Source organism: Dipodomys merriami, unplaced genomic scaffold, assembly GCF_024711535.1.
Source record: "Dipodomys merriami isolate MVZ:Mamm:240054 unplaced genomic scaffold, mDipMer1.0.p SCAF_5, whole genome shotgun sequence".
NCBI classification, from domain to species: Eukaryota; Metazoa; Chordata; class Mammalia; order Rodentia; family Heteromyidae; genus Dipodomys; species Dipodomys merriami.
Window position 1 is genome coordinate 59,845,877 of NW_027206068.1, and position 27,253 is coordinate 59,873,129.

A 27,253-nucleotide genomic window follows, 5' to 3' on the forward strand; every position below is an offset into this window, starting at 1 on the left:
AGGAAGGGTATTTTTTTCTTGGCAGCAGCAGAAGCTTCCTAATAGCCATTGTTTCCTGCTTGGCTCATTCCTTTGTCAGCAAGTTCTGGGTCCCAGAAAATGAGTTGGTAATATGAGGGAACAAATAAGTCACAGCAGTGCTCTGCAGGAAGAGGGAGGCTCCTCTGGACTTCCCTTTCCTGCAGGCCTGCTGTGGGTTTCATGATGTCATCCATTCATCATTGTGAGCTGATTGGCCACCCCAGGCGTGGGCCAGCTGCCCAAGGCCAGAAGGGAAGAGAGAGATCCCAGGACAACTGTGCAGCAGGCCCCTGAGATGTGCAGAAATGTTCACATCCGTTCCACCTAGAAAAACTTGGAGGAAATCGAAGACAGTAAAAGTCACAAGATCTTATTCAACCTTCTCTTCCCTCAATGCTTGGGGAGAATTCAGGGGCCTCTTCTTGCCTGTGGATGGGGAACCAAACCCTGGAGTAGGCCTGGGTGTGGAGGAGGGACTGCTCTGCCAGATGATTCATTCTCCTGAATTCAACCTATTTCCTCAGTCAGTGGTGTTTGAAAGCAACTTTGTCCAGGTACTCTTAGATGGCTCAGAGCAGCCCTCCTTGATTCTTCTGCAGTCCCAAACTATGACAATCATCTCCATACTTGGAGAAGAAGCTAGCGGCCTAGAATACACGGTTTCTTGTATGGACCAAGGCTGCTACATCAGAGGAGAGTGATCAGGACTTCTCTGCTATGAGGGGAGGGCTTGGTTATCTGAACCCTCAATTTGCTTCATTCTCAGCCTGTTACTTGAAGCCATATGAACAAGGAGGCAGTAAAAGGAGATGGCCTTTTGGGTCAGGAACTGAAAGGCTGGTTGGTGGGAGACATTATCTCAGATTCCAGTTCTTTGCTTCTTGGGGGGAGCTGTCATTATGCACAAAACCTGCATACTTGGAATCCATTTTCTCTATTTTATTTGCTTGAGTTATTATTTTGCTATGTTTCCCAGGCTGACCTCCAATTTTTTTGATCTGCCTGCCTCTGCCTACTGAATACTGAACTATAGTGAACCATGCCCAGCTTTCTTTTTTTTTTTTTTTTTTTTATTCAGGAGGTTTGATTGATCTGGGGATGAAATGAAAACACAGCAAGCAAAGGTGCCTGGTCTAACAGGCACTTAGACAGACAGAACTGGAATAAATTGAGCTATGAAATTGGAAGAGACCTTCCCACCAGGTGGAAGTGCAAGAAATGATAAAGGCCCTCTGAGAACCATCATGAGGATGTTTTTAAAAGAAAAGTCAGGATACAATCCAGGGGAGGATCCATAGACACGTGATAGATGATAAGGATGTCCTGGTGTATAAGTCTTGTGAACAGTTGGTAATAGTAGATGGTTAGAGTTTTTAAGCCAACATAGGTTAAAATACTTGTCAACAGCAATGATTTCTTCACCACTGCTACAAGACCTCTGGCAATGCCTGGAGACCTTTTTGGTTTGTCACAATCGGTGGCGGGGCGGGGGGGGGGGGGGGGGGGAGGGGGGGAGATTGCTATTCGCATCTAAGGGAGGTAGAAGCAGAGGAAGAGGATGTTGCTGAACAGTCTTCAGCACACAGTATACCTTTCCCCACAACAACAATTAACAATGCTGAGTTGAGAGATCCTAGGGCTAAAAGACACTGCTGCTTCTGTCCAATACTCAGGCTGTGTCTGGGGGCTGCATTGCAGGTCAAAAGGAGAAGAAACTGGATAAAAATCTACAAATCCTGCAACACCATGGCCCTCGGGGTGACCTCTTCTGTGCCCTGTCTACCCCTTCCCAACATCCTCCTCATGGCTAGTGTCAAATGGCATCATGGGCAAAACCAAACATGGAATAGACCACCTACAGCCCCAAAGATCAATCTGAAGAGGTGAGCAACTTTGATGGGAATGCAGGACAGGTGGGTTAAAGGGTAGAGACAAAGTGGAGGTTGCTTGCGGGGGGCGGGGAGGAGCAGAAAAAGTGTTTAAAATATACCTGGGGAGCTTTTGTAAAATGCAGACATATGAAGACATTCTCTAAGATTCATTCAGAGTGTGTTCCAGGAATCTGCCATTCTTACCTGCTGGCCCTCCTTGGTTCCTGCTTGAGAGACACTGACTAGGAGTTAAGGTGCTAAAACTATGAGGTTTTGCAATTTCTTCTTGTTATATTTTACTTAAGTGGTGGTACAAATTGGGTTACCATCTAACGTCAGATTATGAGGACAACATCTCCCCTTGGGTTTTGCAATTTCCTTCTAGACTGCACAAAGGGAGTTGGCTCATAAGTCCAACACATACATTCATTAACTTTATTGTCTCCATAACTCTGCCTAAAGGAAATTTTAAAAGAACTGGCTTTGAATTTAGTTGGGTCTGTGGGTTTACCAAGGATGCAATGGAGAGGTTGGCCAATGAGGATTTTCCTGGACTGTAGGAACATCTAGAGACTCTAGAGATAGTCAGCAAATTGTTTAACGAGACTATAAATATCCAGGAGGGCTGTTTAGGTCTTCTGGCCTTGAGGAGACTCCCTTGTTTTAATGATGAAGAGTTGCATCAGAAGCAATGGGATAGTCAATATGTCTTCCCCGGCGCCTTTAGGATTCTCCCATTGAAGTTTGTGGAGCTGCGGGTCTGTGACCGCTTTCAACGCATCCTGCGGTTAAGGACAGTCACAGAGAAGATCTACTATTTAAAGCTCCACCCAGACCATCCTGATACTGTCTTCCGCTTCTGGATCCGACTGGTTCAAATTCTGCGTAAGGGCCTGTCTATTACCACCAAAGACCCTAGCATCCTTGTCACTCACTGCTTGGTACCCAAGAACTGCTGTAGCCCATCTAGAGACTCTAAGGTAACGTAGCACCATTGCCAGCCTTCAGCCATGACAGAGATGTAAAGAACACCTTAGACTATCTCCTAGTGAGCAGCCTGGAGAGGCTTTATTGAATAACATTCATAACCATTAAATTCACTCTATGTATGTAGACAGTCAATGTATAGTTATGCAACCATCAACCATCACCACAGCCCAGTTTTAGGAAATATCAGGGAGAAGACGTTCCTCTTGTCCTTTTGTAGTCATTCCTTATTTCTAGTCCTACTCTTAGGCAACCACTGATCTGTTTTCCCTTCTGCAAAGTCAACTTACTTAGACATTTTATGTAAATTGAATCACATTCTTTCTGGCTCTCATCAATATTTTACAAGTTCGTCCATTTAATGGTATAAAACCAACTCTGGGGCAGAGTCATAAGCTGTCAGTAGTTCATTCCTTTTCGTTGCAGAGTAGTTGCCCATTGTATAGATATACCACATTTTGTTTACCCATTTACCAGCTGATGGACTCTTGGATTTGACAGTTTGGGGCTATGGTGAATATTGGTGATGTGAGAATTTGTGTACAAGCTGTTGAGTAGATGTGCTTTTATTGGTTTTAGGCCATTTCTAGGTGGCTATATGGAAAGGTGTATATTTAGCTTTTAAAGAAACAGGCAAACTATTCTCCAAAGTGGTCATTTTTGCATTGCCACTAACAATGCAAAATGCTTTTGGTTTCTCCATATCTTCACCACCACTGATACTATCTTTTTAAGTTATAGTCATTCTAGCAGATGTGTGTGTGGTTATCATTTGGATTTACCTAATGATTTATGATGTTAAGCAACTTTTCATAGGCTTTTCAGTTATTCATAAGTTGCCTTTGGTGAAGTGTCTAGTAAAATTGTTTGCTCATTTTAAAACTAGGTTCCCCCCCCGCTTCTTTTGCTGTGCTGGAATTGGGGCTTGAACTCAGCCCCTGGCACTGTCCCTGACCTTTTTTACTCAAAATTGGAACTTTACCACTTGAGCTACAGCTCTACTTCTGGCTTTTTAATGGTTGAACTGGCAACAAGAGTCTCATAGATTTTCCTGCTGGGCTGGCTTGTGATCCACAGTTTTCAGCTTCCTTGAGTAGTTATGATTACAGGCATGTACAACCAGTACTGGACTTGACATTGGGTTTTGTTAAATGCTTTTCTGCAGCTCTGAAGAAGATCACATGATTATCCTTTATATCATTGATATGGTATTTTACATTAATTGATTCGTTTGATGTTAAATGAAACTTATGATCCTATAATTAATTCTACTTATTCGTGACATACATTTTTTGGTATGTTACTAGATTCACTGTGCTACCATTTTGTTAAGGATTTTTGCACTATGTTCATGAGAGATACTGGTGTATAGCTTTCTTTTGATATCTGTATAAAACTCTATCTTTGGCATCCAGTTAATATGAGCCTCATGAGTCAGTCAGGAAGTATTCTTCCCTCTCTATTTTCTGAAAGAGTTGGTGAAGAATTTTTATTACTGCTTTAAATATTTGACAGATTTCAACAGTGAAGCCACTTAGGGCTTTTTGCCCCAGGCTTTTGAGCATGAAGAATATAAACCTGGTTTGAGCCACAATATAAATTCCATGAGGGCAGAGATTATCTCTCTCCTCCACTGCTCTGTCCCTACTGCCTAGCACATAGTATTCAATAAACAGTGAATGAATGAATGAATATGGGCAGACTGTACAACTGGAGCACTTCTGGGATATCAAAGACAAGAGGAAATAAATTAATTTTATGTAGATGCAAAAAAAAAGCAGTTTCATACAACATTTTTCTCAAAGAAAATGATTTTTTTCAATTCCCATTCAAGTCTTATATACAGGATTTCCTTACATTTTAGTATAAAACCAAGTAGTACAAACCATTAAACTTTAATTGGCTATTCAATAAACCATGCTAAGGTATATTAATGGGAATAGATTACTAAATTATGTTAACAAGTATCACCTTTAGACACCAATAGGTACTTATATCAATCAATACATGAGATATACAGTCTCAGAATTGTCTCTATGGGCAGCTGGAGTAGTGGGCCAACGTGTAAATTCCAGCACTGTAGAGTCTAGATCATGTTACTAGGAAAATGCAGAGAAACTGAGGCCTTAACCACTTGTTCCTTTATTTTTTGTATAGTTAGTTCGGAAGAAACCCAAAGCCTCCCAGCCCAGTGAGAGCCTCATGCAGCTGATGGCCAAGGCGGAGAGTGAGGCTCTCTCCCAGATCTTTGCTGACTTGCACCAGCAGAACCAGTACAGGTACATGAATTAAATCAAGTGTTGGAAGAGGTTGAAGGATCATGAGTTTGAGATCAGCCTAGGCTATATAGCAAGGCCCTTCCTATGCACCCCCCCCCAAAAAAAAATCAGGCCAGTCTGTGACACCCCTTCCTACAGGTCAGATAATCTGGGCTATGAGACTCTTGGTTGGGAAGCACAAGGAGGGATGAGACATCTTGCTATACACAGTCCTATCTTTATTCTTTTTTTGGGGGGTGGGGGGAGGTCTGGTTGTGGAGCCTGAACTCTGGGCCTGGGCACTGTCCCTCAGCTCTTCAGCTCAAGACTAGCACTCTACCACTTGAGCCACAGCACCACTTCTGGCTTTTTTCTTTTTGCTTATGTGGTGCTGAGGAATCGAACCCAGGGCCTCAGGCATGCAAGGCAAGCGCTCTACCACTGAGCCAACTTCCCAGCCCCCTATCTTTATTCTGCCTTTTTCTGTTTATGAGGAATCAAACCCAGGGCTTCATGTATGCTAGGGAAAACACTCTACCACTAAGCCACATTCCCAGCCCTCAAAAGGAATTTTATAAAGAATTAAAAGAAGAATGAGCCAGGCACTGGTAACTCATGCCTATAATCCTAGCAACTCAGGAAGCTGAGATCTAAGGATTGTGGTTCAAAGCTAGCCTGGGCAGGAACGTCCATGAAACTCTTATCTCTAATAAACCAGCAGAAAACCAGAAGTGATGCTGTGGCTCAAGTGGTAGAGCACTAGCCTTGAGCTGAAAAGCTGAGGGACAGCGCCCAGGCCCAGAGTCCAAGCCCCACAACTGGGCCCAGTTGTGGGCCTGGGTGCTATCCTTGAGCTTCTTTTGCTCAAGGCAAACACTCTACCACTTGAGCCACAGCCCCACTTCTGTTTTTTGGGTTTTTTTTAAGTAGTTTATTGGAGATAAGAGTCTCATGGAGATTCCTGCCTGGGCTGGCTTTGAGCTGCAATTCTCAGATCTCAGCTTCCTGAATAGCTAGGATTACTGTTGTGAGCCGCCACTGACACCTGGCTCAATTCCCCCCTTTTTACAAGAGTTAAAAATTAGGCCAGAGAGACTATGTAACTTGCCCAAGGCTAAGCAAATAGCCAAATAGCATCAAGGGCAGGAGAAAAATCTAGGCTTTAGTCCAGAGGGGTTTGGGTTATTTTCCCCCTGAGAAGTGGGGGGGGGGGGCATGTGCTGGTCCTGGGGCTTGAACTGAGGGTCTGGGTGCTGTTGTTTTTTTTTTTTTTTTCAATTCAGTTATACTTCTATAGAGAAATAACCAGAACATTGTTTAAAACCCTGCCTACCAATTGGATTCACTTACCTGCTTGCTTGGCTTCTTCACAAGAACTTCTGTGCTTGTTTTCTAAAGATATAATCTGTTCTGGAAAGCTCCATGGTAAAGGCCTATCTTCTCCATGTCTGAGGAAAAAACCCTGTATAGAATACTTAGTGCTGAGTCTAAAAAGTGGTTGCCAGGAATTGAGAACACTTAGAGGGTACCACAACTAGAAGGCAAAGATAAAGTAGGGTCTAGTGCATGCTATTTGTTTAAGTGCCCAAGCCCAACTGTGGCCTTGAGTACTCTGCTTAGCTTTTCTAGGTTTTACTTTCTAGATTCATAAAATCAAAATGATATTAGTGTCAATTTCATCTAGATGTTGTCTAAATCCAATAAGCTTTGGAAACATCCAGTACTTACTGTACTTAGCATGCTCCTTAACAAATTTAGATGGAGATATAAGAAAACTCTCAGTAAATATTAAATTGCATTATTAACTATGACTTGGGTTGGAAACAGAAAACTATTAATACAAGAAAAGGACACCAGGCACCATGCCGGTAATCCTCAGTACTCAGAAAGCTGAGGTCTGAGGATCTCCGTTTAAAACCTGTCCAGTCAGAAAAGTGACACTTATTTCCAATTAACCACCAAAAGCTGGAAAGGTTACTAACATGAGCTACTGGCACCCAGCAAAACCACTGAGTTTTAAATTACTAAGAGGCATTTTAGTAATTTAGTCAACATCTCATTGATCACAACTCAGTCTGATGGCCTCAGCCAGCATAAAAGAGGCTTGGAAATTTATTCTGCTTTAGGCACCTGCCCCATTGAAATTTATTTGCCTTCCAAGGAAGCAGGGAAAGGGGTGACTAGAGGCCTATGGACAATGCCATCCCTAGCACTGATAGCCTTTATATGGCTGAAAGGTCAGAGAAACCTAAGTCCTACAGGAGAAACAGCCAATAGACAGACAAAGGAAAGAGAAGAGTCAGGCAGATTGAGGGGGGGAACAAACTTGTGCAAGGACAGGCTCCACATAAAGGAAGAAGTTTGGTGAGTTTAGAGAAATGGAGAAAGACCAAGTGGGAAAGAGCAGGTGGTAACAGAAGAGACTAAAAAGTGGGCAGGAGCCTGGCCAGACAGGGCCTGGAAACCATGCAGAGGGATTTAGACATTCAGTGGAGTGGGAGCCTTAGCAGCATTTTAAACAGAGAAGTGATGCAATTTACATTTTGAAAAGGTCATTCTAGCTATTGCAGTGACAGCCGAGCCCGCAATCAGGCAAACTAGTTCTGTATCAGCATATGCAAAATCATTCAGAGGGATGCAAGGAAAAAGAGGTGTCACTGATAACTCCATAACTGTTCCTTCTTGTTATCTAGAAGGCATCTCTGAGTGATTTTTTTTCTCCTCATTCAGGCAAGTTCCAGTCTGGCTCCTATTATCTGTTTTTATCTATTGGCAATAACACACAACAGTAAATAAACAGTAAATAAAATAGATGGTTGAGATGCAGGATCCAACAGACGAGTCATATCCTTCCTTCTCAGCAAAAATTAGCAGCATGGGCTCTGCTCCCTAGTTCTTCCCATCCCTTTTTACTTCTGGAAATTGAATATGCATTGCACCCACCCAATATAGCCACAGCTGGCCCTTTCATATTTATAGCTAGCTGTCTCTACAGCTATTGCATCAGGCAGGAAAAAGCAAACCAGGATTAAGGCTTGAAATAGGACTGTAATGTTTCATTCCTTTAACTTTTGATCTTCATTTCCTTGATCCTGAAATGATTGGCGTTCCAGGAGCAGCAAAAAGATGGAGATCAACAAGAGCAGCTCAGGTAAGATGGGGGATGCAGGGCACCATGCTAGAGAGCCCTGCTGTGCAGGGACAAGGACCAGCTTCCCTGCAGCACTCATAGGAAACATCGGGAATGCCATCATTTCATGGCATAGCTGGAACCCCTTTGAGTTCTTTTGTTACCACAGTCAATCTGGTACCACTTCCTATGTATTTCTTTCCTTGAGATATTTTTTTGTTTGTTGTTTTGTGCTGGTCATGGGGACTAAACTCAGGGTCTGGGAGCTTTCCTTGAACCTTTTTTCTCAAGGCTAACACTTTACCACTTGAGCTACTGCACCACTTCCTGCTTTTTGTTAGTTAATTGGAGCTAAGAGTCTCATGGATTTTCCTGCTCAGGCTGCCTTTGAACAGATCCTCAGCTCTCAGCCTCCTGTAATCTTCAGCTAGGCACGACCAGGCACAAACCATGGGAGCCCAGCTGAAATGTTTTTATATTCTTCATTTCAACTCCCCAGACCTGACTCAAGCCCAGCTTTTTTTTCCGTAACGCCTACAAGTTATGTACCAAGAGGCTTTGTAAGTGCCAATCACCGTGCAGGTTTGGGCGTTACCATGTGGAAAGATGCTGTGCCCCTTAAAGGAAATTATGTGGTAGAGTCACAGGGGCAAATATCAAAATGATTTTTTAAAAAAACACACCTTTCCTTCTACAACATTCAAAGCTCATACCTGGGAGGCTGGATATCTGAGCAGTCACAGAAGGTGATGTTTGTGTGAGCTGGCTGAACACATTTGGCATCTGTCTGATGGAGTATGACAGAATTAGCAGCTGGTTCCCTATACCCAGGTTTTAGTCTACCACATGTCTGGCATACATAGGCCTGGAAAACTTCCCCATCATTCACCTTTACCAGATTACTCCTCCTCTGTCTCATCATCTTCAACCCTAACTTGCTCCAATCAAACCTCCCCTAGCTTGCTAGTACCTCATCTCTGTTCACTATCTTCCACCAGGATCCACTCTAAACCCTTTATCCTAAACCCTATACTTCATACTTGCCCGTCCAGACTTATCCCATTCCTTGTAATCTAGTTAATTCTCTACTTCTTTTATAGGCTTAAGGCTTCCATCTGTAAGTTTGATTTAATCCTGTGCCTCTGAATTATCCATAGAAGCAGGCCAGGGCTGGGGACACAATGGAAGTTCAATAAATATCAATATACCAGACCATTAGTAAATTAGATATCCAGATTAGCTTAGAAGACAGCCAGAACATCATGTTATATTTAGAAATTTAGATGTTATACATCCTAGGGTATCATCCAAAAATGCTAGAAATAAAGGCACAGATATATAAAAATGATTATAACTGTATCCTAAACTCTATGGTAATTAAAACAACTCTTGGCATCTGACCTTTAGTTTTAGCATCGAGGAGACAATAAGGAGCAGTGGGGACAGTGGCAACAAGAAAATGAAGGTTTCAATTGAGGCTTCCATGAATTATTGCTGTTTGGAATACACACAAGCCTGGGATATCTGATACCTTGATTTTTAGAGAGGAACCAAAAATGTGAATTTTTAAAATAGTATATTTTTCTCTCCCATTAAACAAAATGAATCACAGAATAGACTAAAACTTAGTGTGCAAACAAGATGTAATAGAGACCAAATTCAGCCTGGAGGCTGTCATTCTGCTCATAACCCTTGTCCTAAGTAGACACTGAGCAGAGCCACACTTACAGACTGACTGCTGCTTGTGTTCTGTGACCTATTGCACAATGGACTCATTTTTTGTTTTTACACATATATTTAAACATATTCACATGTACATACCCAAAATTCATGCTGTGAGGTTAGAATTGAGGAACAGAAATAGAAAATATTCTGGATTTCTGGAACTGAGGAAAATAGCTAGGATTTCAGGATACCTGGCATTGTGGAAAATGCTGTCTAAGATGTTCTTTAGGCTGATTTCTATCCCACCCCAATACTGGACTTTGAACTTGAGTCAAAGTCCCCAGCCCTTTTTGCTTTAGATTATTTTTTGGATAGAAGGCTGTTTACCACTCTCTCATCACAATTTACTTATTTATAGCCTCCTTGGTAGCTGGGATTGCAGGTGTACACCACTATGCCCATCTTGGTTTTGTTGTTTTTGTTTTTGTTTTTGTTTTTGTTTGCTGAATGGTGTCTTGCTTTTTGCTTGGGCTGGCCTTGGACCACAATCTTCCTGCTTTCTGCCTCCCCAATAGCTATGATTATAAGCATGAGCCACCATACCCAGTCAAATCCTCCTATCTTCAATTAACCAGGAAAAAAACTGGAAATGCAAGAGGTAGAGTGCCAGCTTGGAGCAAAAAAGCCAAGCAAGGGCACAAGGTTCTGAGTTCAAGACCCAGGACCGGCACACACAAAAAAATGTAGATTCGAATTAATTAGGGCTGAGGAGTGTTGCTTGGGATAGTGAATTTCTAACATGCTCCCAGGTGATGCCAAGGTTTCAGGTCTACTTGGAATTGCCAGGGCCAAGATGATAACAATAGGCTCTGGTTTGGATCTTCTGAGTTCAGAGCCATTTCCAGTTCTGCTAGTCAAATCTCCTGGGAAAAGTTATTCAGTTAACCTGTCCCAACCATGGTGGTTCTCTCCTTTTGCTGGGGATGCCTTGTTCACATGCTGTAATAAGGACATGGGCTGTTTGACTCTGAATATTGACTCTGCTTCCTCATAGTATTGACCATTAGTAAGTCAATCAACCTCTCTAAGCATCAGAGATCTCCATAAATGGGGATTATGGCAGTGCTGCCTTCACAGAGATGTCATGAGGAAAAAAATAAAAGAGCAGACTGTGTGTGTACTATCTGGGTACTTGTAATCCCAGCTTCTCAAGAGGCTGAGATCTAAGGATTGCAGTTTGAAGCCGGTCATGCAGGGAAATCCATGGGACTCTTAGCCACCAAAAGAAGCTGGAAGTAGAGGTACGGCTCAAGTAGTAGAATGCTAGCCATGAGTGAAGAAGCTAAGAAACAACTCCCAGGCTCTGAGTTCACGCCCTAGCGCACACACACACACACACACACACACACACACACACACACACACACACCACACACACACACACAAATTGTATGTACTTGTCCAAAACAGCCAGAAAAGCACCCTTTGCCTGTTGTGCTATAAGCATTCTGTGAACCAGACTCTAAAAACAAAAATGCATTCTTTTTTTTTCCTTTTCCAGAAAGCGATAATCCCTGTGAAGATTGTATCCCTTGTACCCGGGACCTCAGTTGGAGGGACTCATTCACTTTCGGAGAGTGGGAAAGAGAGAACCCTTCTGGGCTACAGCCCCTCTCGCTCCTCAGCACTTTGGCTGCCTGCACTGGGCCACAGCTGGCCCCACTCATAGGTAAGGCCACAGGATTGATGTGGGCACCACCATGGGACAACCTCAGGGCTAGGATCAGATCCTGAGGTCCTGAAGGTGATTCCAGAATGTCATGGGATGGGGAAGGGAGATCCTGGCTACAGTGACCTCAACCTTCTTTTCTCCTGTCCTGTTCTTTTTTTTTTTTTTTGCCTCCATCGGTGCAGAGTGGAACCCTGCAGTGTGGCACCTCCAGAGCGCCGAGAGTTCCTGCTAGTGGTTCTAAAGGGACAGGCACTACTAGAATGAAGCGCTTGCAGAAAGAGCTTTTCCTTTTCTTGCTGTGCGGAGGCCTGAGGCCTTCCTCTGGGGAGCTTCTGTGGGCCCTTCTCACCCTCTTCTCCCTCCCTAGAGCTTTTGATGGCTTTCTTTCTGCGGGGTTGGGGTACCAAGAAGGAGAAGCTGAACTATAGGGCTGAGTGAAGCTGAATTTTCCCTGAGGCTGCAGACTTTCTTTCTCCATACTCTAAGCCTTCAAATCTATCCTTTATTCATTCAACATGCATTCATGAAGTACCCCCTACATATTACAGCTGAGAGAATCCCTATGGTGGTGGGGTAACTGAATTTCCCCTGTTATTGTTGCCAGTACTAAGGCTTGGACTCCAGGCCTGAAGCCCTTGCTTAGCATTTTTGCTCAAGGCTGGTGCTTGTGCTATACTTCAACTTCCAAGTTTTTGCTGGTTAACTGGAGATAAGGGTTGCTTGGATTTGTCTGCCCAGACTGGCTTTGATCTGTGATTCACAGATCTTAGCCTCTTAAGTAGCTAGTTAGAGATGTGAACCAACAGTGCCATGCAAGTTTCCTCTTTTTTATCTTCCTCCTCCTCTTCCTCCTTCTCCTTTTGTCAGTACTGGTGTTTGAACTCACATTGGCTTGCTTGCTTGGCTGGAGCTCTACCACTTCAGACATGCCTCCAGCCCTACTTTTTGATGGTTACTTTGGGGATGGACTCTCAAGGAATTTTCTTCATGGACTGGTGTTGTACTGAGATCTTCTGGATCTCAGCCTCCTGAGTAGCTAGGATTATAGGCATGAGCTATCAGTGCCTGCTAATTTAGGTTTTCCAATGTAAACTATTCTGAATGAACTTCTCTTTGAGAGACATAATTAACAACTATTAACTATTATTAGCAAGAGGCCTTTATTAAAAATTGACAGTTTAAGCCAGGCGCTGGTAGCTCATGCCTGTAATCCTAGCTCCTCAGGAGGTTGAGATCGAGGATCATGGTTCAAAGCCAGCCGGGGCAGGAAAGTCCATGAGACTCTTATCTCCAATAAACCACCCAAAACCCGGAAGTGGTGCTATGGCTCAAGTGGTAAACTCTAGCCTTGAGCTGAAATGCTGAGGGACAGAGCCCAGGGCCAGAGTTCAAGTCCCATGACCAAAAAAAAAAAAAAAAAAAAAGACAGTTTAAACAATTAAAATAAGTGCAGTGTTTCCTCCATCGGCAGTTTTATTTTTGAAGTTTCAATTACCTGCAATCAACTGCAATCCAAAAACACTAGATAAAGTCTGGGCACAGGTGGTTCACACCTGTAATCCAGCTATTCAGGAGGCTGAGATCTGAGGATCATGGTTCAAAGCCAGCCTGTAAGATTCTAATCTCCAATTAACCATCCAAAAGGTGGAAGTGAAGCTATGACACAAGTGGTAGAGCACCAACCTTGAATTAAAAAAAGCTAAGGGACAGTGCCCAGACTTGAGTTCAAGCCTCTGAGATCAGCACAAAAGAAAAAAAGTTCTCTGAGAGAGAAATCACATTTATATAGCTTTTTTACTTATAATTATTTGATTTAATTGATATTCATTTCTTACCATACCTAATTTGTAAGTTAAACTATATCATAGGTATGTATGTGTAGGGCGGGGGGGAAACATCTTATAGGGCTTGGTGCTATCTAAGGTTTCAGGCACCCCCTTGTTCTAGGAATAAACCCCACAGACAAGGGGAGACTACTGTATCTATGAGCCCACAGAAGAGTTCCCTAGGTCGTGTATATACTACTGAACCCCCTCTTCTCTCCTGTCTCACAGGAAATTTTATATGATCTACCCTCTTACACTGGGGAGAGTCTTATGCAGCTCTCGCCCATACGGCTCCGCAACTTTCAGCTGGGTGGGGGGTATTCTCTCTGGACTGTGGGGAGGAAAAAGCTGCAACTAAGGGAAAACTAAAGTCATGATTGCACGCTGACAGCAGAGCCTTTCCTCACTCCAGCTGTGCCTCCCTCCGCACCCTCACCATCTCACGTGAGCACAGCCCAACTCCATCCACGGACCAAGCAGGCACAGGAAGAAGGGCACACTCGCAGAATGGCTGGAACCAAAGAGACAGAGAAAAGAAATATAAGGAAAGCAAACCCTCTCCAGAGGAGAGGCGGACGAGAGCAAAATAGAGGTGATGAGGAAGGTGACAGGAGGAAGTCTGAGAAGAAGACAGACACAAAGAGAAATGAGAGCAGAAGGAAACAGAAGAGATGTGGGAAGAGAGATAAAGAGGACCAGACAAGATACCTATCACTGAGAGATGCCTCGTCAAGCTTCTATTTATCTAATTTAAAACTTGAAAGTAAAGCCATAAGCCAAAAAAAGTGTCATTTCTTTTCTGCTCAGAGTCCCCTGGAACAAGTATGAGGGGATTATCTTTCACTTTCCTCTTTTGCCACCTTCCCTATCCTTTATTTGTTATTTTGTGTCAGTCTTTGGGACTTGAATTGAGGGCCTGGGCATTGTCCCTTAGCCTTTTCACTCAAGGCTGGTGCTCTACCAAGTTAGCCACAGATCCCCTTCTGGTTTTTGGTGGTTAATTGGAGATGTATCTCATCAACTTTCCTGCCCACTGACTTTAAACCATAATCCTCAGATCTCAGCCTCCTGAGTAGCTAGGATTACAGGCATGAGCCAACAGTGTCCAGTCATCCCTCTCTTCTGATTTAAGCTTAATGCTTAGCCTTGTTTGCCCAGCCCTATTGTTCAGAATGGGATTTGATCTCAGGAGTTCTGATATCCACAGGAGGATCTAAGACAGTGTGTGTTTCATGTTCAAGCTATTCAAACTCAGTCCTACAAACACTTGTACAATTTCTTTCTTTTTTTTTTTTTTTTTTTTTTGGTCGGTCGTGGGGCTTGAACTCTGGGCCTGGGCGCTGTCCCTCAGCTCTTCAGCTCAAGGCGAGCGCTCTACCACTTGAGCTACAGCGCCACTTCCGGTTTTCTGGTGGTTTATTGGAGATAGGAGTCTCACAGTCTTTCCTGCCCGGGCTGGCTTTGAACCGCGATCCTCAGATCTCAGCCTCCTGAGTAGCTAGGATTACAGGCGTGAGCCACCAGCGCCCGGCTACAATTTCTTTTGTATATGACTCCTCTTGAAATGTTGACAGAACTTGCTAGTGTAGTGGCTTCAGAGAAAGGATACACAGACTCAAAAAAATAACTAACATAGAGGATCACAAGTTTTACATTGAAAAGTTTATTAAGCAGTGTCTGCTTGGTAGCCCATGGACTGGCTTGGGTTTAAATTGTGTAATATTTCATATTCAATAAATCCAGATTATCACTGTTGCAGAACAGCTGTCCAGCTTCCATTGGAGTTGTCTTGTTTTGTTTTTAGATGTTTTGCATTGATTTAAGATAGACTAGGAGCCAGGTACCAGTGGGTCACATCTGTAATCCTAACTCAGGAGGTTGAGATCTGAAGATCACAGTTCAAAGCCATCCCAGGCAAAGTCTATGAAACTCTTATCTCCAATTAGCTACCAAAAAGTCAGATGTGGACCTATGACTCAAATGGTACAGTACTAGCCTTGAGCAAAGTAGTTCAGGGATGACACCCCCAGGAGTTTGTTTAAGCCTCATGACTCCACTGTCCTCCCCTTCTCTTTCCCTCCCTACTCACATACAAAGATACACTAGGAAGGTCCTAAAGTAGTTTTTAGACCAAAATGGTTGGAGGAAACTAAAAAGCAAGCTGCTAAATCACCATCACTCCAAGGATGAATTATAGCCTAATTCTGGGTGTTTTTATTGTCCACCTAGATGATCTTTCCCAAGCTTTGTTTACTGTTTTTGAATTCCTGCTTTTCACTCTCCTCTGACCCCTCTGATTTTAACTAGATTTAACTGCACCCCATCATTCCCACTTTCTAGCTATAATACCTCTTCTAGCTCTCCTCCTCAGTCCAGCAGCCCTTCAGCCCGACCCATCTTACAATCTGTTACCCCTGCAAGGTTTTCACTTTCCTTTCCCTCCCTTGTCCTTATTTCCTTACAGATCCCAGATCAGTCTTGTTATTCTCACTTCCTCATAGATGTCTCTTTCAGTTTCTCCTACTCACCTTGCTAAATGCAGCTTTATACCAACTCCATGCCCATACTGGCTGCTGAATTTCGATTCTTCGGGAGAAAACCACATGACATACTAACCAGTCCCACCTCAAAGTCATTATCCCAAGCCTGGAAATCACAGCCTACATTTCCCCAGTCTATTCACTCTATTTCATGCCTCCTAATGACCCAGCTTCCTAGCATTTACCATTTACCTAGCAGCTTCTCTCCTTGTTACTATCTAGACTTAGCAGTCCAGCTTTACTAGATCCCATCTCATCTACCCAAGGATGTTTTTCCTACATTATTCATTTCATCCTCATACTAGGATTGTTCCCACCAGCACCAAATGCACTAAGAATACTGTTATTTCTTTCATTTAAAAATAAAACAGAACAAGAACTGGGAATGTGGCTTTGTGGTGCTTGCCTAGCATGCATGAGGCCCTGAGTTCATATTCCTCTCTACTACATTAACAAAAAATTAATGAAATTAATAAATTTTTTATTGTAAAGATACTATACAGAGGGTTACAGTTAATAAATTTTTTTTAAAAAAAACTTTTTTTTATGACAGTCCTGAGGCTTGGGGCCAAGGCACTTGCTTTTAGCTTTTTAGGCTCTAGGTTGCTGCTCTTATCACTTGAGCCATACCTCCACTCCCAGCTTTTTGGTGGTTCATTGGAGATGAGTTTCCCTGACTTTCCTGCCTGGGCTGGCTTCAAATCACAATCCTCAGATCTCCGCCTCCTCAGTAACTCGAATTACAGACATTAGCCAACAGGACCTGGCCACAAAATCTTTTTCTTGATCTAACTGTCCCATCTACTCCATTTTACGCCTTTACAGAAAAAGAGTTTCAAATTAATTTTTATTAGCATACATTAGGTATTGAGGGGATATTTTTTCTTCTAAAATTAAAAAAATAAATTTTGTCTGGGACTCAACTGGGCATCTAATACTTCACTCATGGCTCTACCACCTGAGCCATGTTTCCAACCCATAAGGGGTATTTTATTGTGGCATTTTCGCAAATGTATGCAATGTATTCCAATCCCTGATAACTTGCCTTCTTTCCTAATTCAATTTCAAGAGGGTTTACTGGTTTGTTTTTTGTTGTTGTTGTTGTTGATGATTGTGGGGCTTGAACTCTGGGTCTGGGCGCTGTCCCTCAGTGCTTCAGCTCAAGGCTAGCAATCTACCACTTGAGCCACAGCGCCACTTCCTGCTTTTTCTGTTCACGTGGTGCTGAGGAATCGAACCCAGGATCTCATGCATGTGAGGCAAGCACTCTACCACTGAGCCACCTTCCCAGCCCTAAATTTTATTTTTATAGTCACCAAAAAATATTTCAACAATTTCCTCTTATTAGCCTTTAATTCTCATTAGCCCAACTCCTTCTCTTTAGAACCCATACTCCTAAGAAAGCCAATTTTTTTTTTTTTTTTTTTTTTTTTTTGGTCCGGTCGTGGGGCCTGAACTCTGGGTCTGGGCGCTGTCCCTCAGCTATTCAGCTCAAAGATAGCACTCTACCACTTGAGCCATAGCGCCACTTCCGGCTTTTTTCTTTTTTTTGCTTATGTGGTGCTGAGGAATTGAACTCAGGGCCTCATGCATGCAAGGCAAGTGCTCTACCACTGAGCCACCTTCCCAGCCCGAAAGCCAAATTTCTTATCTCTTATTCTCACTTGAGCCTTGAAATCAGATTTTTCATGCACTACTGCACTGAACCTATCAAAAAGTTTCCACACTGCTCAAGCCTTCGGCCATTAAATTCTGGTCCCACTGTGAGCAGCATAGCCCTTATATGGTTACCCCCTTCTCCTGGAAACACTTTTTTCATTTAGCTTCTAGGATTCTCTGGGCCTTCCTCCCCTCCACTAATTTTCTTCTCAGTGCTTTTCAGTGTTTATTTTTTTAAATTTAATTTAATTTTATTTGTGAACATACTGTACAGAGGGGTTACAATTACATGGGCAGGATAATGCGTACATTTCTTTTTTTTTTTTTTTTTTGTTGGTCGTGGGGCTTGAACTCTGGGCCTGGGCGCTGTCCCTCAGCTCTTCAGCTCAAGGCGAGCGCTCTACCACTTGAGCTACAGCGCCACTTCCGGTTTTCTGGTGGTTTATTGGAGATAGGAGTCTCACGGTCTCTCCTGCCCGGGCTGGCTTTGAACCGCGATCCTCAGATCTCAGCCTCCTGAGTAGCTAGGATTACAGGCATGAGCCACCAGCGCCCGGCAATGCGCACATTTCTTACCAAGCATTGCAGCCTCCTCCTTTGGTTTACCCTTCACATCCCTTCTCAGCCTCCCCCCTCCCCCCCCATCCCAATCCTTCTCCTCCCCCCCCCCCCCCCCACTGACGTTGTAAAGCTCGTTTTGGACATGACAACTTATACTTCTCATTGTTGCAACAGGTTCAGTGTTGATTTATTATGGACACTTGTCCATCATCTTTGAGAATTAGAAATTTCTAGACTTAGTCATTTGATTTCTTCTATCAGTAAAATTCGTGGACTTCATCTCATATATATTACAATTACTCCAAAAGTTACACATCTAGTCCAGATCACTAGAAATCCCTAGAAACCCTAGAAATGCCCAGTTTGGATCTTCTTTTCAATGTCTAATAGAATCTCAACATGACCAAGGTAATTTCTCAATATCATCTCAGAACACTTGTTCTCTCATCCTAATCAATGCCAGCTTCATTATTCTACTTGTTTAGAACCTGAAGTTATTCTTCACCCCCCCCCATCTCTCTACCTATTTCCAACTCAGCAGGAAATCATTTTAAGCTACTTTTAAAATATATTCAGAATGTGACACTGCTCACTACTTTGACTGCTACTACCTGGACCAAATCATCACGACCATTCACCAAAATTGTTGAAAAAGTCTCTTTAATACCCTTCCAGCTTCAAACCTTACCTTTCTATATTCAAAATCTTCCTAAGTTTTCCCATCTATATTAGGGTAATAGGTCTGTAACAGGTAAACTTTACTACATCAATAGCATGAAACAACTGATGAACATTTTACTACTTACCCACAAAAAGTCTAAAATTGGTGTTCATGGTAAGTAAATGATACTTTTAACAGGAATTTGGGTCCCTTCTAGCCTATGGCTCTGCTGCCTGCAATACATGATTTATAGAGTGGTCATCAAAAGAGAAAAAACTTGGAAAATTACATATGACAGGCTTGTGTGGCCAGTACTGGAAAAAGTGAACATCATATCTGTGGTCTTCCTTGGTCATAGCTAAATTGTGCTGCAAGGGGATGTTGGGAAATGTAGTCATCTTCATTAACAGGATCATAAGAAACCAGTTTGGTAAACAGCTAGTGTCTTCCATACCATCTCACAGTAAAAACTAAAAGTCCTTGCCCTACATGATGGCCTCCCTCCAACCATATGTCATCTCCTCCTCTACTCACTTCTGTACTAGAGCCATACCTGCTCCCAACTCCAAAACACGCTCCCAGCTCCAGGTCTTTGCCTTTGCTGTTCCCTTTTCTCAGAATGTTCTTCACCATCTTCATACATTTGCCCAGGAGTCCTCTCTCATGAGCCCTCCATAGTTACCCCTTTCCTTTCTTTCATTTTTCTTTTCCTTTCCCTTTCCTACCCTCCCCTTCCTTTCCCATCCCTTTCCTTTTCTTTCTTTCTGTGCTAATACTAGAGCTTAAACACAGGGTCAGGGTGCTGCCCTTAGCCTTTTTACTCAAGGTTCTACCATTTAAACCACAGTTCCATTTCTGGCTTTTTGGTGGTTAATTGAGACAAGAGTCTCACAGAATTTGTTGCCTGGGCTGGCGGAGAACCATGATCCTCAGATCTCAGCTTCTTAGTAGCTAGGATCACAGGTATAAGCCACTGATGCCTGGCTCCTAATACCCTTATTTTGTGAATCTTTATTTTTATTATAAAAGTGATGTACAGAGGAATTACAGTTATATGTCAGGTAACGAATTCATTTCTTTTTGGACAATGTCACCCTTTCCCTCACTCTCAGTTTTTCCCTCCTGGCCCCAACCACAAGTTGTATAGTTCATTTTCAACATAGTATCTATCTAGTGCATAGCACTGCTGCATTTGTTCACCATTTTCTCTCCATTTCTGTGTTCCCTCTTATTCTAGCTACCCTTTTGAAGATGGCAATATCACCTCAATAGCCCATTTCCGGTTCTTTCTCTACCTTGTTTTTACTCTTTAGCACCTATCACTAACTCCTCTTTTGCTATTTAAATTGTTCTCAGTGTCTTCTCACCTACCCCTACAAACCAGAACAGCCACCAACAAACATCACAACAGAGCCTAATCCTTTGTGTTTACTGCTGCATCCACAGAGCTTAGCACTGGATCTGGCACAGAGGACACAATACATTTATTTGTAGAATATTTGCTATTACCACATGAGAAGAGCTGAGAAATTTAATGCCTGCCACAAGAAGTCCCTCATGCTGCACTCAGAGTCTGCTCTCAGGGCTAGACGGCCAGGTGTGCAGTTAAAGGCACCATTTCTTCCCCAACCCCCTTCTTTTATTTATTTATTTATTTTGATGCTGGTACTAGGGCTCAAACTCAAGGTTTGAGCATTGTCCCTTAGCTTTTATGCTCAAGGCTGGTACTTTATCACTTGAGTCACAACTCCACTTCCAGCTTTTTTGGTGGTTAATTAGAGGTAAGAGTTTCACAGACTATCCTTGCTAGGCTGGCTTTGAACCATGATACTCACATCTCAGTCTCCTGAGTAGCTATGATTACAAGCATGAGCCACCAGCACCCAACATGGGCACCATTTCTTAAGAGTGCTACCCCCCTAAGTCCTTCTCCTCTGCTACCTCTACTGCCTACTCTAACTCTAGCACTCCCATGGGACCTAACATGTTTTTTTATCCCCTCCTGCTAAAATCTATGCATCTTGAGCATTTGCAGTTTTTCCTCAAGGCAGTTTCTTGGGAAGCATATACTCATAGGCCAGAAAGGTCTACTATATATTTCTATCTTTATTTAGTTATTTGGCAATATGGTTTTTGAACTCAGGACTCCAGGCCTACAAGACAGGCACTTTACTGATGAATCCTCTTTTTGCACTGTTTGTTTGTTTTTTGGTCAGTCCTGGGGCTTGAACTTGGGACTGGGTGCTGTCCCTCAGCTCTTCAGCTCAAGGTGAGTGCTCTACCACTTGAGCCACAGTACCACTTCCAGTTTTCTGGTGGTTAATTGGAGATAAGAGTCTCATGGACTTTCCTGCCCAGGCTGGCTTTGAACCGCGATCCTCAGATCTCAGTCTCCCCAGTAGCTAGGATTACAGGCATGAGCCACCTGCACCAGGATTTGGGACTTCTTTAGACCAGCTTGAGTCATACCTTTCTATGAAGCCCTCTCTGGTTATCACCAAGTATCCCTATCTATACCTTATTTGAATATCCCAAGCAATAGTTGTCAGTCTTTATCTTGGCACTGAAAAGCAAACTAATTAACTTTGTACATAACTCTTTTGTGAGCCTACTATTTGTCTCAACTGGATTTATAGAACCTTTATGTGCTAAGAACTTAGTTGTTTTTTTTTATTCCATTTGTGTTAATGGATAGTTGCTTTAATTCCATAACACTAAAATGAATAGGTGAATAGAGTCTGCGTTTCTCTTAAAAGGGATGTACAACAGATTCCACCTATTCAGTTCCCCTAACACTGTTTTAGCATTCGCAGCAGATAGAAAAGATAAGAAAGATGCCTATTTCAGCACTTCGTCTAAAACAGATGGGTAAGCAACTTTGCGTGGCAAAAACGTCCAGTGTACTGAAGATACCAAGTACTACGAAGGCAAATAAGGGAAGTAGTAGTATGCTCAATGGGATCAGGAAAGGATTCTGCGGGTCCTAATGGCTTTTCTTATATAGAAAATCCAGAAAACGCACCTATTTCAAGCAAAGGAACAAAGCCCATGCACTTGTGAAAAGACAGGCAGTCGAGAACGCGGCGGCCGTACGTACACGAGGGGGCGTGGCGGGAAACTAAACTGATAGAGGACAGCCAGACTGCAGAGCTTCCTGCACAGGCGGATAAAGTCAGCTTATTTCTGGCCGGAAAGTAATACAGTAATCCGAGAAGCTGGGTGGAGGCAGAGTCACTCGCTGTGAATGAAGACGTGGCGGCCAAGCGGCCGCGCCCACACGCAGCGGGAGCAGGGGCTGGAGCCCGCCATCCGCACACGCTCCTAGACCAGGGTTGGGCGGGAATCCGTCCACGCAATTCAGCGCGCTCTCGGGGACGTGGCGCTTTCCAGCCAATCCCGGCTACGTGGTCGGGGGACCAATGGATGTTCGGGAAAGATACGCGTCAGCGGCGAGTTTAGTGATTATTGGTCAGAAGGATGCTGACAAGGCGGATGGGGGCGGGGAGAAGAGTCGTTTCCGGCAGGGCGGTGCTTGCGCGCGGGAGCCCAGCCGGTGGGTGATCAGCCGCCACGGTGTTCTCTTACTGTGGGGCTCAGGGGAAAAGGTAAGTACCGTGGTGCCCACCTGCTTCGCCGCCGTGTCCTTCATTCGCTTGTCTTTGTCTCTTGGCCTTGCTCCCAGCGTGGCTTGGGCCCTCCTTACTCGGGGCCCGCGTTCTCCGGGCTCTGGGGTCCCGGGCCTGAAGCCTTTCGCAACGCCAGGGCCCTCGGCTCGCAGCCTGGGATGAAGGCCCGGGCTGGCCCTCTGGCACGCACAGAGAAGCGGGGCTGCGCCCCCCCCCCGAAATCCTGGCTCCTGGCTTGGCGCCGTGGAGGTCACTGTTGTGTGCCTTTCTTGCTTGTGTCTTTCTCCGTCCCAGAGCTCCTCCATTCACAGAACCCCTCTGATTGTAGGGTCACTAAGCCTTTTGAAGGTCGGAGGACCGTGGAGGAGCGTTATTGCAGCAGCTTCGCGCCACCTCCCACTCACTGGGCTGGCTTGTATCTGCGGGCCCCACCCCAAAGGCCACATCCCGCGATTAGGGTGCATCTGCCAACACAGTTGTGTTGGCTGACTTCAGGGAAAGCGGGAGGGAGAACGAATGGAGACCTCAGATCCTAAGTTTAAAACATCTCCCATAATTTTAAAGAGAAGCTGGAAATGTGAAGCCTCTGACTGCATTCTTAAATCAGCAATCTGGAACAGTTCTGAAAGGTTTATAGGGGAGAAATGGTTTCTTTGATTTGTTGCTTCTAACCCCACATCTTAGTTCTGACCTTGTGTGTTTGTGTATGTGTGTGTGTGCGCGCGCGCGTGCTGGTACTGAGTATTGAACTCGGGCCCTTGCGTCCTTAGCATTTTTGCTCAAAGCTGCCGCTCTACCACTTGAGCCACACCTCTGCTTGTGAGTTGGCTTTCTTCTCCCACATACCCCCACCCCCTGGTTAATTGGAGATGAGAGACTTTGGATTTCTCTGCATGGGCTGGTTTCCAACCTCTAAAGATCTCAGCTTCCTGGTAGCTAGGATTACAAGTGTGAGCCACAAGTGCCTGGATAGTTGACTTTTTAGCACGCAGAAAGAAGTAAAACTTGTCTACAACTGCCATAATTAAGAACTGACTGGATTGCCCATTTGGGAATTTTCTTTGGTACCAAGACAAAAACTCTTAAGTATATATTAAAAAGCCCCAGAAAAGTAAGATTGTTGGGTTTTTTTGTTTTGTTTTGTTTGTGCAGTCCTGGGGCTTGAATTCAGGACTTGGGACCTCTCCCTGAGCCTTTTTGCGCCAAGGCTAGCAATCTGCCACTTGAATCACAGCTCCAGTTCTGGGTTTTTGCTGCTTGGCTGACTTGAAACCATGATCCTCAAATCTGAACTTTCTTAGTGGTTAGGATTACAGACATGAGCCACCAGCACCTGGCCAAGAAGAGTTTTTGAGAATTGAATTGTATTTATGTCTTGTTTTGTGCCTTGAAGACTGCATTAATGAACCGTGATGAGATTACTTCTAACTTATTTTTATAATAGTATTTTATTGAGCTTGAATGTAGAGAACCTTGGGAACTCTGGTAGATTATTCTTTGCTATAGAATGAAACTTGACCCAAGACAAATGTGTATTTTATCTCATTCAATAGGTTTAATTAAGTACTTAAATAATAGTTATAACGCTGAAGAATTGTGAAGTAGAACCAAGGAGGGACCAGACCTACTTTATAGAAAAGTAGATTGCTTCAGGAAAACCCAAATGTCTGATTAAATTCAACTTCTCAGGAACATTAACAGTAAGTGATCCCACAATTATTCTGGTTGACCAAAAACCCATTGCTTAATGCTAACAAGTGGGAAAAATGGATGGTAGTAAAATTCCAGTACTCTGAGCTGGATATTAAGCAGAAAATACATTTCTCTATAATGTAGAGAAGGAAGTAACTAATTGCTTAAAAGTGCCCACTAGGGGGCTCAGAGGTAGAGTACTTGCCTAGCATGCATGAAGCCCTAGGTTCAATTCCTTAGTACCATATAAACAGAAAAAGCCACAAGTGTTCAATGGTTCAAGTGTTAGAATGCTAGCTTTGAGCAAAAGAAGTCCAGGGACAGTTGCCAGGCCATGAGTTCAAGTCCCAGGACTGGTGAAAAAAAAGTGCCTACTGGGAACTAGGAGTAACAATCTGAGAGCAATTTAGTCAGTACCTAACTGTACTGAGACCCAGGCTATAAAGTCTGGAAACTAAAGTTATCCTGTGATTCTAATTTTTAGTACAAGTACCACCAATAGGCTACAATATAAAGTAATCTTACCCTTTATGATTTTGTAAGATGTTATACTGATCAACTATTTAACATTTCTCTAGAGACAAAGTAAATTTACAGTAGTTCATTAATACAATCTAATGAAGTTAATTGTGTGCCAGAGAAGTCAGTTGACTGTATGAAAATAAAAATTTGGCTGGAGAAGAAAAGCTCTGAAATAACAAACTATTATCCAAGCCTCATTAGTTCTCTAATCAAAATCAAGCTGGCAAACACTTTAAATTTTTCTTCGGCAGAATCAAAAACTTTCTGGCAAGAAAAGTTCTAAACCGGGTGTAGGTGGTTCATGCCTGTAATCCTTGCTACTTAGGAGGCTGATATATGAAGATCAAGTTCCAAACCAGCCCAGGCCAAAAAAAAAAATCCAAGACTTTTTTTTATCTCTAACCAGCAAAGGATCTGAAGTAGAGCTGTGATTCAAGTTGTAGAGCACCAGCCTAGAGCCAAAAGGCAAGCAAGAACATAAGACCCTGAGTTCAGCGCCTAGTGCTAGCACTAAATAAATAAATTCTAAAATTCTGGAAAAGTTTCTTTTTGATTGATGAAACTATTGCTCCTCAACAGTTTTCACTCAGTGTTGATTGATGAAACTTTAATACATAATTAATTGCAATAGGAATTTTATACAAAATGTAGTTAGGAGCTTTGCCAGGTGTGTATAAAAATACCCATGCATGAAATTTTGAGAGTTTTTTATTTTTGTCAGTTAGGGGGCTTGAACTCTGGGCCTGGGTGCTGTCCCTGAGCTCTACAGCTCAAGACTAGTGCTCTACCACTTGAGCCACAGCACAACTTCTGGTGGTTATTTGGAGATAAGAGTCTTAGCAACTTTCCTGCCCAGGCTGGGTTTGAACCTCGATCCTCACATCTCAGCCTCCTGAGTAGTTAGGATTACAGGTGTGAGCCACTGGCTCTTGGCAGTATTTGAGAGTTTGTTAATCATTTTAGCATTTTTTTTTTTTTTTTTGGTTGGTCGTGGGGGCCTGAACTCTGGGCCTGGGTGCTATCCCTAAGCTCTTCAGCTCAAGGCTCTCGCTCTACCACTTGAACCATAGCGTCACTTCCGGCTTTTTCTGCATATGTGGTGCTAAGGAATGGAACCCAGGGCCTCATTCATGTGAGGCAAGCACTCTACCACTGACCCACCTTCCCAGCTCGAGCTTAATTTTTTTTTTTCAGTGCTAAGTGTATAATTTTAAGACACACACACACACACACACACACACACACACACACACACACACACACACACACACACACACACACACACACACACACACACACACACACACACACACACACACACACACACACACACACACACACACACACACACACACACACACACCTGTAGCAAGAGTTCATAGGATTAGGCTCTAATGCCCTATGGCCTAGCAATCTTCTATCTGTGGATACATTGTTTTCTTTCTATGGTGGTACTAGAGTTTGAACTCAGAGTCTAGAGTTTAATTCTGTTTATTTATGGATATGTAACTTTTTCTCCTATTTTTGTGCATATGTTATATTTTATATAAATATAAACAATATGGAAGACTGGTTTTGCCTTGCTTTTTATATAAATGAACTCTACCATTATGCAACTTTTTTTATTCATTTAACATTTTGGTGAGCTCTACCTCATTCGTTTTAACCTATGTACTTTTCTATAATATAGATTAGCTGAAATGTTTTGCCAGTTCTCGGATTTTGTGAGTGCGTACACGTGCACTAGTCCTGCAACTTGAACTCAGGGCTCAGGAGCTGTCCCTGAGCTGTTTTGCTCAAGGCTACTCTACTATTGGAGCCACAGCTCTACTTCCTGCTTCTTTGTAGTTAATTGGAGGTAAAGTCTCAAGGACTTTCCTATTGGAGCTGGGTTTGACCTGCAGTTCTCAGATCACAGCCTCATGGGTAGCTAGGATTACATGCATGAGCCAGTGGTGCTCAGCTTTCTGTTTTCATTTTGATACATATTATTTTATTTGTTCAGATGCACACACATGTTGTCCTTTGCGTTCCTCCCTAAGAAGGTGTAGCCCAAGCTGGACTCCTGCCTCATCCTCCTTGTTGATTACCAGTGTCACCACCATGGCTGGTGGTTTCAAGTTTTTGTTTTGTTTTTAAAATGTTTTTATTAGCATATGTTGTACACGGGTGGGTTTTATAGTGACATATAAGTACATACAGTACATACAATGTATCCCAATCAAGCTTACCCCCTCCATCTCTTCCCTCCTCTTAAAACAATTTCAACAGGTTTCATTGTTCTGTTTTTATATATCAACATAAAGTCCTTTGACCATATTCACCTTCATTTATTTTTTATTTTATTTTATTTATTTATTTTTTTTTGGGTCCGGTCGTGGGGCCTGAACTCTGGGCCTGGGCGCTGTCCCTCAGCTCTTCAGCTCAAGGCTAGCGCTCTACCGCTTGAGCCACAGCGCCACTTCCGGCTTTTTTTTCTTATGTGGTGCTGAGGAATCGAAC

At 43.2% G+C, this 27,253-nt stretch overlaps 2 protein-coding genes across 4 annotated transcripts in view; both read left to right on the top strand.

The window, feature by feature from the left end:
- Window positions 1-265: 265 nt before the first annotated feature.
- Garin1b (golgi associated RAB2 interactor 1B) lies at window positions 266-13,990 on the top strand. 2 transcript variants are annotated; one of them, XM_069996704.1, is made up of 7 exons: window positions 266-575; window positions 1,720-1,904; window positions 2,620-2,872; window positions 5,037-5,158; window positions 8,251-8,288; window positions 11,494-11,661; window positions 13,719-13,990. In XM_069996704.1, exons 1-7 carry the CDS (start codon window positions 327-329, stop codon window positions 13,730-13,732), a joined length of 1,029 nt encoding a protein of 342 aa, XP_069852805.1. In that variant the 5' UTR covers window positions 266-326; the 3' UTR covers window positions 13,733-13,990. The 2 variants fall into 2 exon arrangements, with proteins under 2 accessions (XP_069852805.1, XP_069852804.1); XM_069996703.1 differs by lacking the exon at window positions 13,719-13,990 and adding an exon at window positions 11,847-12,270.
- An 8,437-nt stretch (window positions 13,991-22,427) lies between these two features.
- Window positions 22,428-27,253, top strand: part of Calu (calumenin) — a 29,005-nt gene continuing 24,179 nt past the window's right edge. For both annotated transcript variants that reach the window (XM_069996705.1, XM_069996706.1), the window contains exon 1: window positions 22,428-22,516. The gene's annotated coding sequence lies outside the window, so the exon portion shown is untranslated. The remainder of the gene's footprint in view (window positions 22,517-27,253) is intronic.

Coding starts and splice junctions, on each gene's coding strand:
- Garin1b (XM_069996703.1), top strand. CDS start 327: ATGTTCACATCCGTTCCACCTAGAAAAACTTGGAGGAAATCGAAGACA. Junction 576..1,719: donor TTGAAAGCAACTTTGTCCAG/GTACTCTTAGAT, acceptor GCTGCATTGCAG/GTCAAAAGGAGAAGAAACTG. Junction 1,905..2,619: donor CCAAAGATCAATCTGAAGAG/GTGAGCAACTTT, acceptor CGGCGCCTTTAG/GATTCTCCCATTGAAGTTTG.